Genomic DNA, 15,197 nt, shown 5'->3' with positions numbered 1-15,197 from the left:
ATTTCGGGCTGCTGGAAAGAATTAAACATGAAACTGTATTCGTCCTGATCTCCAGTGACCCAGAAAAACTCTTTTTAAAAATTGTTGTTTGTTTTTGATCTTTGGTGGAGCTGGAGCATTCGTGCTGAGGCTCAACCAGGCGAGCCTCAGAAGAAAGCTGAGGATCCTCTTAGGGGATTGTTGACCTTCATTCTAGAGTGTATCCTTTGAAATATGACTCACAAGTGAAAGATGTGATACTATACACATTTCTATAGATATTCTGTTTATATAAATTGTGACACCATAGATAGTCATGCAAATGGAAGGAGACCACACATGTTAAACATACCATACTTAATTTTAAAAAAAGGAGAAAATCATGCAATAATAATATTCTCAAAGACTAAACAACAGGAGGACTTCCCTGGTGGTGCAGGGGTTAAGAATTCACCTGCTAGTGCAGGGAACACGGGTTCAATCCCTGGTCTGGAAAGACGCTGCATGCAGGACAATTGAGCCTGCTTGCTACCACTACTAAGCCTGCTCCACAGAGCCCAGGCTCTGCAACAAGAGAAGCCACCACCGTGAGAAGCCTTCACACAGGGACTAGAGAGGAGCCCCTGCTCACCGCAGCCCGTGGGCTACAGCGAAGATCGGGCACGGCCAAAACTATTTACAGATAAATAAACAGTGGGGAAAGCCCACAACAAAATGGTAAGTAAAACACCACACAGGAGGTCTACATGATGTATTGTATTATCCCACTTTTGTTTCTATTACGTGCATATGTATGTACACACACACAGGTATTGAAATAACACTGGGAGGAAGCCGCCCCAAAGTGTTTCTGCATCTCTTCCATTTATCTAATGGATGTCTAGTTTTTGTTAGCGGAAAGGAGATGATGCTTTTAAGTTGAATAGCAGAGCCAAAATTGATGCTGACGGTAATCAGTCGACACTGTGAAAAATGGAGATAGTGATATAAAGAAAACCATGAGAAATTCCCCCAAAATACAGAGGAGAAAATGACCAAAAAAAAAAATGGAAAATGCCAAATAAAAGTGGAAAATGATGGAAGAGGTACCCAAACCGTGGAAAACTAAAGTTCCTCAAAAACCGAGTATAAGGGACCGAGAGACAAAGACTAAGTTATAGTGGGAGGAAAACGTCCCCGGGTGAGGGAAGAGCTGACTCTCAGATTAACTGGGCTTCTCAGATGCTGGGACATGGGGTCAAAATGAATAGCACAAAGGGAAAAAGTGTATCTTGACAAAAGTTGTGGAATCAGAAAGAAGAAGTAGGTCTACCATGAGGGTCCATCTTGTCTTGAAGCGTCAGATCACCCGCAGGGCTGGAATTCAGTCGGACAGAACTCACCACCAAGGTCCCCATGGCAGCCTGCCTCTCTCAGGCCCTGCTCTTTGTTGGCAGTGGAGCCCCAGAGAGTCAGGGACCTGAAAGCCACCCGACCCCCCAGCAAGGGGAGATGCAGCTGAAGGGGCATGGACTGGGGCTGCGGATAGCAGCCCCTTTCCCAGGCTGGAAGCGGCTTGGAGCTCAGACCTTTGTGTGTGGTTTTTCCCAGGTTGCCCCAGGCTGCATCACCTTGACCAACAGAAAGCTGTCCAAGGTGGCCGAAACGTTTGCCATTGTGAGAAAAGTCACTGTTGCCACCGTCTCTAAGTCCCGTGCACAGCACCGTATTGAAGCTTTGCATACTCAGAGTGAAGGATTCATTTCTATCAGCCAGCACTCAGAAATGCTGTTGCAGGAGGGAGCGTGCTATAAGCAGAGAGGTGATACAGGAGGGGACGAGGGAGTGTGGTTGAGCCTGGCCAGGCTGGGCAGGAGACAGACGGTTTCATATAGAGTGACCCAGCAATTCTCTCCATCATCAGTCCTGCTAATAAATGGTCTGGTGACGCTCTCAACCATAATCCTTTTACAAGAGCATCTGTGACTGATTTTCTCATCCTGACCCCGAGCCAGGATATGATTTATCTCCGCACTGGCAGAAATCACAGGGCCCCAGTTAAGCTGATAGGAGAATTCTCCTCTGCCTTTAGTGGGGGCCGTGCTGCAGGTCCGTTAGTCCTGTTTTTCCCTAGCAGAATCTGCCAATATTGTCACCGCAAACACTTTCATGACCATCCTAATCTTGGGAGCATTCCATAATCCCAACCTGCCAGAATGATGCACAGTCAACTTCATTATCAAAACTCTCATCCTGGCCGTCTCCTTTTTGTGAATCTGAGCGTCACAGCCAGGACTCCAGCACAATCAGCCTATATCATATCTCTGTCTGCCACTAACACCGGTCCTGTGATGTCTCACTGCCCATCATCACATCAGCCATCCCATCACAACCATCAGAAAGAGATCTGGCAAAAGAGTTACTCTGAGAGAGGAAGCAGGCTGTAGGTCACAGGAAAGTCAGCCCTGGGTCATGGCACAAGGCTTGTTTATGGAAGAGTATTTCAACATCTCTGAATGAGATGACACGAATGCAGCATCAGGATGACCCGACATGCTTATTCCCGGGCCCACCAAAGACTTATTGAGGGTAAAAGTGAGACTCCCTCTGTGGGACCCTCTCTCCGTGACGCTGACCCGCACTGGTTTTGTTTGGGAAAATAAAAGATGCCACGCTTTCATCCTGGGAGATGAGAATCCCCACTGTATTTGGAAGAGGGACCCTGCTAGTGTGATTAAGTTAAGAACCTTGACAGGAGGGGGAGGGGGTTATCTTGGATTATCTGGATGGACTCTATCTAATCTTGTGGGTCCTGAAAAGTGAAGACGCTTTCTCATTTGTGGTCAGAGGAGAGGTGACCTGAAAGAAGGGTCAGAGAGATGGGACTTTGCAGCCACTTTGCAGACAGACGAGGTGCCATGGCACAGGAATGTGGGAAACTTCTAGAAACTAGAAGAGGCAAGGACAGAGTCTTGCTTGGGACTTACAAGGGGTCAACCTGATTTTAGCTGTGAGATCCATCAGGCTCCCACCAGAAAGGACTGTAAAATAATAGGGTTAGTCAGCCGATTAACACACTAGCATTTAAGACCCCTGGTGAGTCGAGCAGCCTCGAGCCTGGAGACGGGCTTGCCCCCCATCTCATCCGGCCACGCCAGCAGGTGACCTCACACTGAGGCATCCGGGCCTCAGCTCCCATCAGCCAAGTGGACACAAACACAGCTGCTGTGACTGACTCTCAGAACCTTTGAGAAGACGATATCTGATAAAGGAAATTTTTTTCCCAAAGTAGAGGGGGCGCTCCCTGTGAGGGTGGTGGGTTGATTAGTGTCCCTCTTTGCCGCTAGGAAAGAAAGCAGCCGGGCAGTCCTAGTTCCCTGAGTGGCATTCGTGCCATAGATGCCCCGCTGTGCCCGTCATTGTGCGTCCCGTCCCCTGACGCACCGTCTGGCACGTAGACACTCTTAAAGACACGCGCTAGATGAAGAATACATTTAATCATCACGTCGCAAAGGCAGCATCTTTAGATGGATGGTGGGTCCCCATGGTGCAGCTCTTTCTAGAAGGCTCTGCAGCACTGGGTCACGGCTGCCACTGCGGACGGCCCTGCGTGGTGGTCAGATTGCGGCTCTGTGGTCAGATGGGTGGACTCAGACCCTAGCTGTAGAACTTAGCTGCTGGGCATCGATGGGCAAGCTACCTGACTGCTCTGAGCCCTCGTTTCCACGCCTGCAAAACGGAGGTTGAGAAATGGTCCCTAATCAGAGCGCTATTGTGAAAATTAAGTTTGGGCCTGGGAAGCACTCTGGTAGGTGGGCAAGCAATGGGGAACCACACACGCCTCCACTGTTGTGTGTTTACCTCCATGCACCAGGCAAGCGACAGCCACCATGCTGCCCACCATCAACGGCGGCCTGGGAGTGAGAGATGGCTGGGGAGCCAAACCAGACGCAGAGCTTTCCTAGGGCTCTGCTCTGCTCATTCTCCAGAAGAAACGACGCTTGCGGGCCACCTGCACCCCAGAATCCAGACCCCACCCTCTCCGCCTTACCTGGATCACCCCGCCGCCTTCTCCAGCTTCTCCAGCCAGAAACGCCTCGGGCAGCTGCAGCATCTTCCCCAGCCAGTCCATCATCACCGTCTCGAGCTCCGTGCACGCCGGGCTGGCAGCCTGTGGGCAGGAGGAAAGGATGAACCACAGACAGCTGCCCTCAGCTTCCCACCAGCTTGGGATCCAGGGATATGACAAGCAGGGGAAACTTCCTTACTGCCCTTGATCAGCTGAGCAAAAGGTTTCGAACATTTTCAAAAGGCCCATCCCTGGAGGGGACTCACTCTGAAGGTGCGCTTGCACATGGTGGAGCTTCTGGAGCAGCAGCGGCTGGACCATTCCCCCCAGCAGCCCCAAGTTGCTGCCAAGGCCCACTGGCAGGACTTGGTGCTGAGAGCTGGCGCCCATAACCTTCCGCTCCGTCTGGCCCCTGGAGAGCCAGGAAGGAGCCATGCGCCCTGGGGCCCAGGTTGGCTGCTGGGGTCCATGTTCTCTGCATGGGGTTTGCAAGTCTCTACCTGCCTCACCCACAGGCTCAGGTCCTCTGCCCTCCAGGGCTTCTCCATCATAAACCTTTAGGGGCTGGTGCCGGAATAAGGGCCTAGATTTCAGAAGGATTTCAGAAGCAACGGCAGGCTTTATTCATTCACTGACCTCTAGATTAAAATCACCTGATCCCAGGTGCTATTCAAACATCTCCCAAAGTTTCAAACATGGTCTCCAGCCATGACTTGGGAGGATAGCAGGGCAGGAAGACACCGACCTCTGCGATGACCTGCCCCACAGCTGCACTGTTCCCAGGCCAGCTTCCTCATTCAGCCGTCTGTTTGTTTATAGAAGGACCTAGTAAGGCTCTCTGGTGGACCCTGGTCCACAGTCACAGTGCGAGGAATGAGATGGGCTGAGTGGAGGAGGTGAAGCCCCAGGAACCCCCCAGTCTCTGATCTTGCCTTCCAAGCTCTGGGATGGTTCTCCTTGTGCTCAGGAGGGGGTGAGCTGGCCACAGGCCCTACCTGCAGATGAACCAGCCTCTCCAACCATGCGGGTCTCACTGTGGTGCTCGGGGTGCCCTTGGCCCTCACACGTGCCCCAGTTCCCCACATACTGTGGGGCAGCACCATCCAGAGGGCACCCCCATCCCATCCTGGCCAAGGCCCCCTCCAGGCATGGGAACCTGCCTCACTGCTCAGAGCCCAGGTCTCGGCCAGTGCTTCTTAGAGACTGTAAGGCAGCCCTCCAAGGCCCCAGGGCACCAGACCATCCTCAGAACAGACCAGGAAGGACAGGTGCCACCACCCTGAGGGGCAGGGGGCTCTGGGTTGGAGTCCGAGTGGAGTCCACTGTCCTGTCTGATGCAAAGAATGTGCTTTAGGGGACTTGTGCTCTGAGGGTACCCAAGGCCACATGGGCGGCACCCAGGCTGCTCTTCCAAAGAGAAATCCCTGCAACTAAGGCAAGAGCTGAGGGCTGACCCTCCAAGTCTGCCTCTGGGATGCTGAGGCCCCCTCCCCCAGCAACTCTGGGCCCCAGGCCAGAGAGGAGCATAGAGGGAGGGGGCCGGAGCCGGGGTCAGGGGGTAATGGGGGCGCTGAAGCTGGGCGTTTAGGAACTCACAACTTCTTAGTGCCTGAGGCCATTATTCAGCACGAGTCCGGAGTTATGAGTCTGCTCAGCTACTTAGCACAAGCAAGCAGGCACCCTGGGCCCAGAAGGCCGAGCTCAGACCCTGGCTTGGAGAGAGACCCTCAAACATGGGCAGCCTTGGGGTCCCTCACACAGTCAGCAGGCGGCCTTTCTCTGGAGTGCTCTGCATGGAGGAAAGCCAGGAATCTTTCCTGTGGTGTTGGGCTGGGATCTTTCTAGGCCTTTTTACAAAACAGTTTTTATTGGAGCATAGCTGATTTAGAATGTGGTGTTAGTTTCTGCTGTACAGCAAGAGAATCAGTTATGTGTATACCTATGTCCCCTTTTCTTTAGATTTTATTCCCATATGGGTCATTACAGAGAAGGACATGGCAACCCACTCCAGTGTTCTTGCCTGGAGAATCCCAGGGACGGGGGAGCCTGGTGGGCTGCCGTCTGTGGGGTCGCACAGAGTTGGACACGACTGAAGCGACTTAGCAGCAGCATGGGTCGTTACGGAATGTTAAAGAGTTCCCTGTGTTATATAGCAGGTTCTTATTAGTTACCCACTTTATATGTAGTAGTGTATACATGTTAATCCCCAGCTCCTAACTTACTCCTCCCCGCTCTTACCCCCTGGTAAACACAAGTTTGTTTTCTGTTTGTGAGTCTAGTTCTGTTTCGTAACTAAGATCATCTGTACCATGTTTAAGATTCCGCCTATAAGCGACATCGTACGATGCCTGTCTTTGTCTGTCTGCCTTCCTTCACTTAGAATGATCACCTCTGGGTCCATCCACAGTGCTGCGAACGGCCTTACTGCATTCTTTCTTACAGCTGAGTAATATTCCACTGTATATAAAGACGCCCCGGGGTTGGTGTGGAGGCAGGGCCCATCCCCTGCTCTCGACAGCGGCACTTCTGTTGGGCTGGGGTCCCTCCTGGGACAGCATCCACAGCCAAGAACAGAGCGGGTGGGACCAGGGCAGTCATGTTTCTCAAACTGCAGATGGTCTAGAAACCCCTCATTCTGCTTGGGAGACATGCAGGTTCCCAGGCTTGCGCTGTAGAAACTCCAGGGCCTCTACTGTGGTCTGAATTCAAACCAAGCACCTCTAAACACACCGCTGTGCAGAACTGGCTTTTGGATGCAGACAGACTCCCCCTCTGCTTCCCTGAACTCCAAATTCCCACGTGAGTCCCCCTCTGCCCAGACCCAAGACCCTCCCTTCCCACAAGGGTGGCGCCACCAGCTCAACTGCCTGAGTTCCGGGTGCATGTCCCATGTGGGAATCCCAAGACCCACCCCCGACCCCCACCAACACTCACTCACCCAGGAGAAGCCGATGCAGCCGATGGCCCCACACAGCATGTCCGCGAGCATGGCGGGGTACGAGCTGGCCGTGGGGAAGTAGGCGAAGAAGTAGGGACTGTGCCAGTGGGTCACCTGTGTGGGACACGGGCAGTCACTTGGGGCCGGGGGGCAGCCCTGCAGGCAGGGGCCGGGGTGCTTGGGTTTGCCACAGAGAGTCAAGTCTCTATTAATAGAAAAACCTTGTTTTAAATTCTGGCCAGAAGTGTCAGCCAGGAGGCTGCCCCTGAGATCCCATCTCTTTGTGTTGAGATTGCTTTTCCTAAAACTGCTCCAAAAAATAGTCTATATCAGAAAAGGAGAGAAAAAGAGAGAGATTTGATCTTTGAGGTTTCCTCAACTGCCTACTTGGAGAAGGCAATGGCACCCCACTCCAATACTCTTGCCTGGAAAGCTGCAGTCCATGGGGTCGCTGAGGGTTGGACACGACTGAGTGACTTCACTTTCACGCATTGGAGAAGGAAATGGCAACCCAATCCAGTGTTCTTGCCTGGAGAATCCCAGGGACGGGGGAACCTGGTGGGCTGCCGTCTATGGTGCCGTCGCACAGAGCTGGACACGGCTGAAGTGACTTAGCAGCAGCAGCCGCCTACTGCAGCTTCCTCACTCTCCTGTCCAATCCATTCCCAGCTAATGGAGCAGAAACTTCTGGGTTTGGCAGTCTCATGGAAACCCCATGAGATGGTACCTAGAGGTGGGGCCTCTGGGAGGTAAGGGGTTGGATGCGATGGAAAGGGTGGACCCTCTGCACAAAAGAAAGGCCGGGATGCAAACCTCCCAGGATCCGAATCTGTGGGAACCTTGACCTTGGATGCCCAGGCTTCGCTCCATGAGAAGAGGATGCATCTGTCCAAGCTGCAAGCGGTGGGATCTGCCACTGCAGAGAGGCTGGGACAGCCCTGGGTCTGACATTTAACTGCACTCCTGGGAGGGATTTTGTGCTGAGTGGCTTGTCACATTTGCACAACCTCTGCGCCGGTGAGAACCAGAATCCTGCTTTGTGCTCAAAGCGCAAATGTCACAGGAACTCCTGGGAGGAGGAGAGTGGGGAGGTGCCCTGGGCTTAAGGGACCCACCAGGGGACCCCATGGGCGGGGGCGCCTCACCCCGAGTGTCAGGGTCTGAAATTCCAGGCCCTGGGCTCCTGCCTAGAGCTGAGGGGGTGAGGCTGAGGGTCTGAGACCCCTTCCACAGCAGTGACGGTGCCTTTAGGTGAGTCCAAGGAAAATCTCATTATGCAAGCATGGAGCTGCAGTGGAGTTTCCTTTGAACTTGAGCTGTCTGCTTCCCTACGAGTGACTCTTGGGAGACGACTGTCCTGGGTGCTCCCCACGTCCGTCTGCAGCCCCGAGTGTACCCCATATCCAGGCTCACGGACCACAGAAAAAGAGGCCCACTTTGGTGGTCCATGCTGCACAGTCTCAGATGAAATACATGTTTTTTCCTTGCACTGATCACCCCTCTGCTGATTTAACTTATTTGAAACTAACCATCTCTCTCACATCCCAGGGTTTCAGGGCAGGGGACTGACCTTGTAACCAAGCAGGACCCTATGGGGCTGGGAACAGATCCCTCCCCCATAGCCTTTGAGGTGGATCCTCTCTGAAGTACCCAGATAATAGTATCTGACGTGCACTTCCTGCGTTGTTTTACAGATGATAAAACCCCCACCACATGGAAGAAGTCAGTTACTTGGTGACCATGAGCACATAGCTCCCAGCCTCTCGGCACCTGAGGATTGATCACGTGAACCCCTGTGATCCTACCCCGTGACCTCACAATCAACCAACAAGAGGAGGAGCTGATCACTACCCTGAGACTTTAACAATGCTTTCCGGAAACCCACAGGGAGTTCGGGTGTTTTGAACATTAGCTGTCCTGGACTCCTTGCTGGATGCCTGCAGTAAATACTGCACTATCCTTCACCACAACCTGGTGTCAGTTGATTGGCTTTACTGCACAAGGGCCAGTGGACCCAGGTTGGCTCAGTAGCAAGCTAGGCAGCTGGAGGGAAATCATGGTCACCACCTTTGGAGCCCACACGATCTGCATTGCAGTCCTGCTTCCATCACTTACTAGCTGTGTGACCTTAGGCAGATCACTCAACCTCTCTGGGCTTCCATTGTCTCAGCTATAAAAGAGAAATAACAAAAGTTTCTCCCCAAGAAAATGACTGTGAGGATTAGGGGCAATGATCCAAGTGCATTGCCTGATACCCAACAGGTACTGAACTGACAGCTGCCCTCCCCTTCTTCAACCATGGATACAGGCTTACCCCCGGCATGATGATCTTCTCGACGTCCTCAATGATGGCCTCGAATGTCTCTGGCTCCTGCGGGGCGGTGGTGGGGATCAGGGAGCGCAGGTAGCCTGGACACACGTCAGGGAACACCTGGCGCCCCTCGATGCCCTCCAGGTAGTCAGCCATGTAATCCACCATTTCCTTCCCCCGCCTGCGGAACTCGCTTGCATTCATGGTGACTGGCCTTCCTCAGACGCAAAAGCTGCACAGAGAGAAAAGAAATCAGTTGCAGATGTGACGATGCTTCACCTGTAGTGGAGCAGAGCCAAGCCAACCACTGGGGCTGCCTGGGCAGAGAACCAAACACCCCAGAGTCCACCCAGACTCCAAGTCAGGAACACTTTTCCATGTCCAGATGGGGTAGAAGTAACCCTGGATTTGGAGACTGTAGCAAAGTACTTATTCTGCTATTCACCAGCTACTCAGCTAGACACAATGCCACGTCTCTGTCTCATTTCTCTTTCCGTCTGTATCAGGAAATGGACCAGGTACACATTTATTTCCATGGTCCATTGCAATTTTAATAACAAGCCTTGGTTTCCAAATCGTGCCTTATTCTTCATGGGCTGTGGGACAGAGACTCTCTGAGTCTCTCTTTATCTGAGAAAAGCAGATGACCGTGCTGATCTTTCCGGAAGGTAGAAAGGCAGTCACATGGCCTGTGTTCAGCATGAGCAGAGCCTGGATAGGATAAGGCCCATCAGCAAGGCTTCTTTCTATATCTTGACTTTCTATATCATCACCAGATGAAACCACACCTCTCCATGCAACCCCCTTCTTTCCTCATCACATAATAACATCCAGATGACCCCGGTCCTCTGTGGTGGTAATATTCCACAAAGAGTCCATGAACTCTGAATTAGCGAACACCAGACCTTTCCCAGGGGAAATCAAGGTTACATTTCTGCGCATTTCTAGTCACATTTTTGTCAATCAATCAATACATAATCTCTTTTCTGTGCCCTTTCGTGTGTTAGTCGCTCAGTTGTGTCCAACTCTTTGAGACCCCACAGACTAGAGCCCACCAGGCTCCACTGTCCATGGAATTCTACTGGCAAGAGGGGGCAGCCATTCCCTTCTCCAGAGGATCTTCCAAACCCAGGGACTGAACCGAGGTATTCCACATTGCAGGCGGATTCTTTACCCTCTGAGGCTCCAGGGAAGCCCCAAGAAAGCTGGAATTAGCTCTGATTTGTAACCAGGCCTATTGAATCCTACTACTGTTGTCCAGAGACATCACCATTTGTCATTTGAAATCAGGCATGTATGCATGCTAAGTCACTTCAGTTGTGCTGGACTCTTTGCTACCATATGGACTATAGCCCACCAGGCTCCTCTGTCCGTGGGATTCTCCTGGCAAGAACATTGGAGTGGATTGCCATTTTCTTCTCTAGGGGATCTTCCCCACCCAGGAGTCAAACCCGTGTCTTTATGTCTCCTGCATTGGCAGGCAGGTTCTTTACCACTGGCACCACCTGGGAAGCCCTATTTCCTTTTAAATACACTTTATTTAATACACCTTGGCCCCATTGACTTTGAACTTCTGGCCAACAACTCTCTAACTCATGAATGTCGCTTATCTAACACATGTGTTTTCTCCCTAAGGCACCTCACAGCCTTCTTGCATGTAGGACTGTCAGCACTATATGTGGGGGCCATTTTTAACAGGTAACCAAGAATAACATAAAGACACAGCAGTAATTAGACCACTGGCTGAAGCAACTAGGCAGAGCGTTGCCTTATTAGATTCTGCTGGCAACAAGCACCTTGGGCAATTTAAATTTTTTATCCTTTTATGTATGTGCGCCCAAGAATGATCATAAAGGCACCACTGTGGCGATTAATAATATAAATGAATTGTTGGAAACAGTTGCACCTGCATATAGAAAATCTGTGAGTAGTAAGCATGGACTATATTTTCCAAACTGGAAATGTGAACACACAAAGAAAGAAAAATATCCATCTAGAATCCCACCACTCAAAAACTCTGGCACACACCCTTCCACGTTGTGTCTTTTAAGAGACAATTGTATGCTGAGTCATGGATACATTTCTTAATTCTAATAGTTCAAAGATTCATACATGAAGATTGGTTTTCCTGTGGGAGTAAGTGTTGGGAGATGCTTCTACAAGCCACTGTATCTCGCTGATGACCTTGAGATCATGTTCTCAGCACTTCTTCCATTGTTTTCCATCATCTGTGTTGCTTTCCTTTCTTTTTTTGTGACAATTTTAATGTTAAACATGTCAAGACAGGTTTTACTCAAGACTGTTGAGTAAAGGAGAGGGAGACTGTCTCCCAAATACAACAGGGGTCAGTGGGGATTTCCAAAGACAGGTAGACTTAGGAAGCAGATGCTACTTTACTAAGAATAGTTTGGCTGGGTGTCCAGGTGGAGGAAGAAGAGCTGAATTGTATCCCAAGGGTAGAAGCTTTCTTGATAAACCAACTTAGCATGATTTTCTGCTACAGCTGGGCTCAGCTCCCTGAGGAGCAAACCTGCATTCAGAAGCGGGCTCAGAGAAGCCTGGCGCAGGAGAGTGTGTCGTAACGAGGAATCAGCCTGATGGCGTCTCTCCTCTCTTGGCCTTCTGTCCGAAGTTCTCTGTTCAGATATCCTCCGTGAATAGTACAGAAGGCACGCATGGAAGGTTCCAGGCTCCATCAAGGTTACTGACTGGATCAAACCTCTACAACCAAATGACTGTGTGAAGTGAAGTGAAGTGAAGTCCCTCAGTCGTGTCTGACTCTTTGCGACCCCATGGGGTATAGCCTATCAGGCTCCTCCGTCCATGGGATTTTCCAGGCAAGCGTGCTGGAGTAGATTGCCATTTCCTTCTCCAGGGGACACATTTTTCACATAGTGAAAATCTGAGTGACAGTGACTGGATATGATATAGGATTTGATTCTAAATTTCAGCAACAGCAAAGGCTAAAATAATAGCATGAGAAACACCAAACTGAGTCTTTGAGTTTCCATTGGACCTTTGTGTTTCATAAGCTGCAGGTCAAGGGAGCTTATCCAAAATATCGTGGCTAGAATTTCCAAAGGCTCTTAGTGCGAAGCCATGAAGCTTTCCTTATATGTACACTTTCAGGTTCATAATTCCTTGGCCCTGAAGGCTTCTAAATTTATTTTTCACTTGGAACAACTCTGATTACGTCAAATGTCACACATAGAGTAAATCTAGGTTTTACTTCAAATTGACATATTTTAAATTGACTTGATTCAAATTCAACCAAAATTGCATCAAACAGATGATCTTTTTGCTAGCTTGTTTTCTTTCATGAAGTAATTATGAGTACATTTCCCAGGTTGATGAATACTTTTCTGTTGCTTGATTTCTCCCAGTTGCATAGTGTTCCACAGGGTGAATGTGCTGTATTCACAGCGTACATCTCTATTGTTGACTATCTGCATCATCTCTGGTTATCACCTACGTTAGTGGGGACAGCTGGTGTAACCTGACGGCCAACCCTGCATCATAAAGAGCTAAAAGACTGCACAGCATGACATAGATGCCACTGAGGTTTCATTTTCCTCGACTGAAAACAAACACCATAATAAAGCTCTATCTCAAATAATTCTTATGATTATTAGATAAGTACATGGGAACAGCTGAGGAAAAGAGGCACAAAATAAGCATTCAATACACGTTGTTAATGTTCTATAAAGCACTGAAATATACAACCTCAATCTTTTGTTTCTTCAGTTTGTTTTGTGTCAAAATTTTCTTAAGAAAAGCATTTATTCTACAACTTCTTCAGAACAAATTATTGTAGAGATACATATTTTGTGTGCACGCTCAGTCATTCCACCATGAGAGAGTCATTCCACTCTCTGCCACCCCATGACTGCAGCCTGCCAGGCTCCTCTGTCCATGGGATTTCCCAGGCAAGAGTACTGGAGTGAGTTGCCATTTCCTCCTCCAGGGGATCTTCCCAACCCGGGGATGGAACCCAAGTCTCCTAGGTCCCCTGTATCCATTGGCAAGTGGATTCTTTGCCGCTGGGCCACCTGGTTAAAATTATATGGCCAGACTTGTCCCCAGGAAATATTTTTGCCAAATTACTCACTCACAGGGACTGTATGAAAACACTAGATTTGCCTCACGATAGCAAACACTGGGCTTGAGATACATTTTAAGCTTTGCCAGTCAGGCAAAGTTTCATGATTTTTTACTTTGATTTATGAAGACAAATAGTTTTCTCACATGACTTTGGATAGTGGTGTGGGATTTCTTTTCGTGGATTTTCTTTTAATGAACTGCTTGTTCATTACATTTTTTTCTACTAGGATGTTAGATGTTTTCTTATTTAATTGCAAGAGCACTAATATAATAAATACTTGCACCCTATAATAAATACTTGTACCCTATGTGTGATATATTTTGTAGACATTTTCCTCATTTTTATTTGATCTGGTTTTGCTTTTAATTTTATTCTGACCTATAAGAATTCTAATGTAGTCAGATCTCAGGATATGTTTCTTTGTGATTTGTTCCTTATGCAAGACTACTAAAAAAGGCTTCTTAGAGTAAATATTCGCACAACCTCTATTTGCCCTACTAAGGCTCCAGGGATGCTCTGAGGCTTCAGAAGGATGCTTACATTCCTGGAGTTTCAGCCGCTCTCTTCTAACGAGAATACATGAGTATGGATGGCCAAATGGGAGGCCTCGGGAAAAATAAACTGACAGACACACCAACTTGCCCTTCCAAAGAAATATTCCTAGTCAAATTGTAAGATAAGACCTGGTTATTACTTTCTAATCATTCTGTCCTTTATTTGCCAATTCTTTCCCACAAAGACTTTTCCAGAAGACTTTTAGTACAAAGTCACAGAGAATCTTGTGTTCATTGTGGAGCTGTTTGCTATCTAACGCCCTCAAGCTGAGCAAATATTGGCTGGAAGATGTAGGCGATGATAAAGGTTATGACTGATGCCTTCCTGGGCCTTGGAACGGTGGCTGTTGACATCATCTGGTCGCAGCTGCAGCCCCGTGGTGAGCCCCACCTGCTCGAGGCCCTGCGAACCTCTCTGCAGGCCCCCAGGCCTCCTGACTGACCCGAAGACCATTTGTTTTTGGATTGCATCATTTCACTGACATCCCTTGCTAACTGCAGGCTTCTCTAAGCAGAGTCCTCAACTCTTTATTTAGGTTTCTCAGGAGCAATCAGACCCTGCGCCACAGTAAGTACCGTGGCTGTTTTCTGAATGAGGAACGAAAAAAATGAATGAATGGAAGATCTTTTTGTCCTCTGAACGTTTTCTTTCCGACATATTAGATCCTACTCTCTACCTTTAAGACAACCATAAACCAACTCATCATGTACCTGCCACAGAAACAGGAGATATTTTGCCCTTTCCCCAGGGAATCCTGACCCTTCTCCCAGACTCCTGTGTACAGTTCACGCTGAGCCTTTAACCCTGCAGGTTCAGAACTGACCTGGTTTCCCCAGTCTTGCACCCAGAAGTTCATCTTGGATTTGAGCTACCCTCTGCTCTGGCCCCAGCAGTCCTTGCTGAAAATATTCCCCTTCCTGGACCCCTGGAATTCTACCTTTGCCACAGGTGTTTGGAGAGAACTGGGCTCTCCAGCCAATTGTTCCCGGGCGGTGGGGGTTGGGTGGGCCCTGAGCAGAGCTTCCGTGGGGACTGCAGAGCCAGCCCTGAACACACACGGCCAGCCACGCCTACCGCACAGGGGTCTGAGCACCGCCATGCCTCTGGGCAGGAGACGGGAACCAGGTGCTTTGCATCTGTCCATGGTCCTGCCGGTGGATTCAGACAAACCTTGGTCTTGGTTTCAAACCCTGGGACAGCGGACTCTTCAATCAGCCTTTCCTGGCTTTCCTTCTCTATCAGGATAAAAAGAGAAGTGTTTACC

At 49.6% G+C, this 15,197-nt stretch overlaps 1 protein-coding gene across 3 annotated transcripts in view; it reads right to left on the bottom strand.

Moving 5' to 3' along the window:
• The window catches only part of DDC (dopa decarboxylase), a 97,766-nt gene that overhangs the window by 64,815 nt on the left and 17,754 nt on the right, over positions 1-15,197 (bottom strand). For all 3 annotated transcript variants that reach the window (XM_068973482.1, XM_068973483.1, XM_068973484.1), the window contains exons 2-4: positions 9,280-9,508; positions 6,966-7,079; positions 4,010-4,129 (exon numbers count right to left, since the gene is read on the bottom strand). In XM_068973482.1, the coding sequence (XP_068829583.1) occupies positions 4,010-4,129; positions 6,966-7,079; positions 9,280-9,480 (435 nt within the window). In that variant the 5' untranslated portion in view covers positions 9,481-9,508. The remainder of the gene's footprint in view (positions 1-4,009; positions 4,130-6,965; positions 7,080-9,279; positions 9,509-15,197) is intronic.

This window comes from Capricornis sumatraensis, chromosome 5 (genome assembly GCF_032405125.1).
Source record: "Capricornis sumatraensis isolate serow.1 chromosome 5, serow.2, whole genome shotgun sequence".
Taxonomy (NCBI): Eukaryota; Metazoa; Chordata; class Mammalia; order Artiodactyla; family Bovidae; genus Capricornis; species Capricornis sumatraensis.
This window is presented reverse-complemented; position numbering and strand designations above follow the sequence as displayed.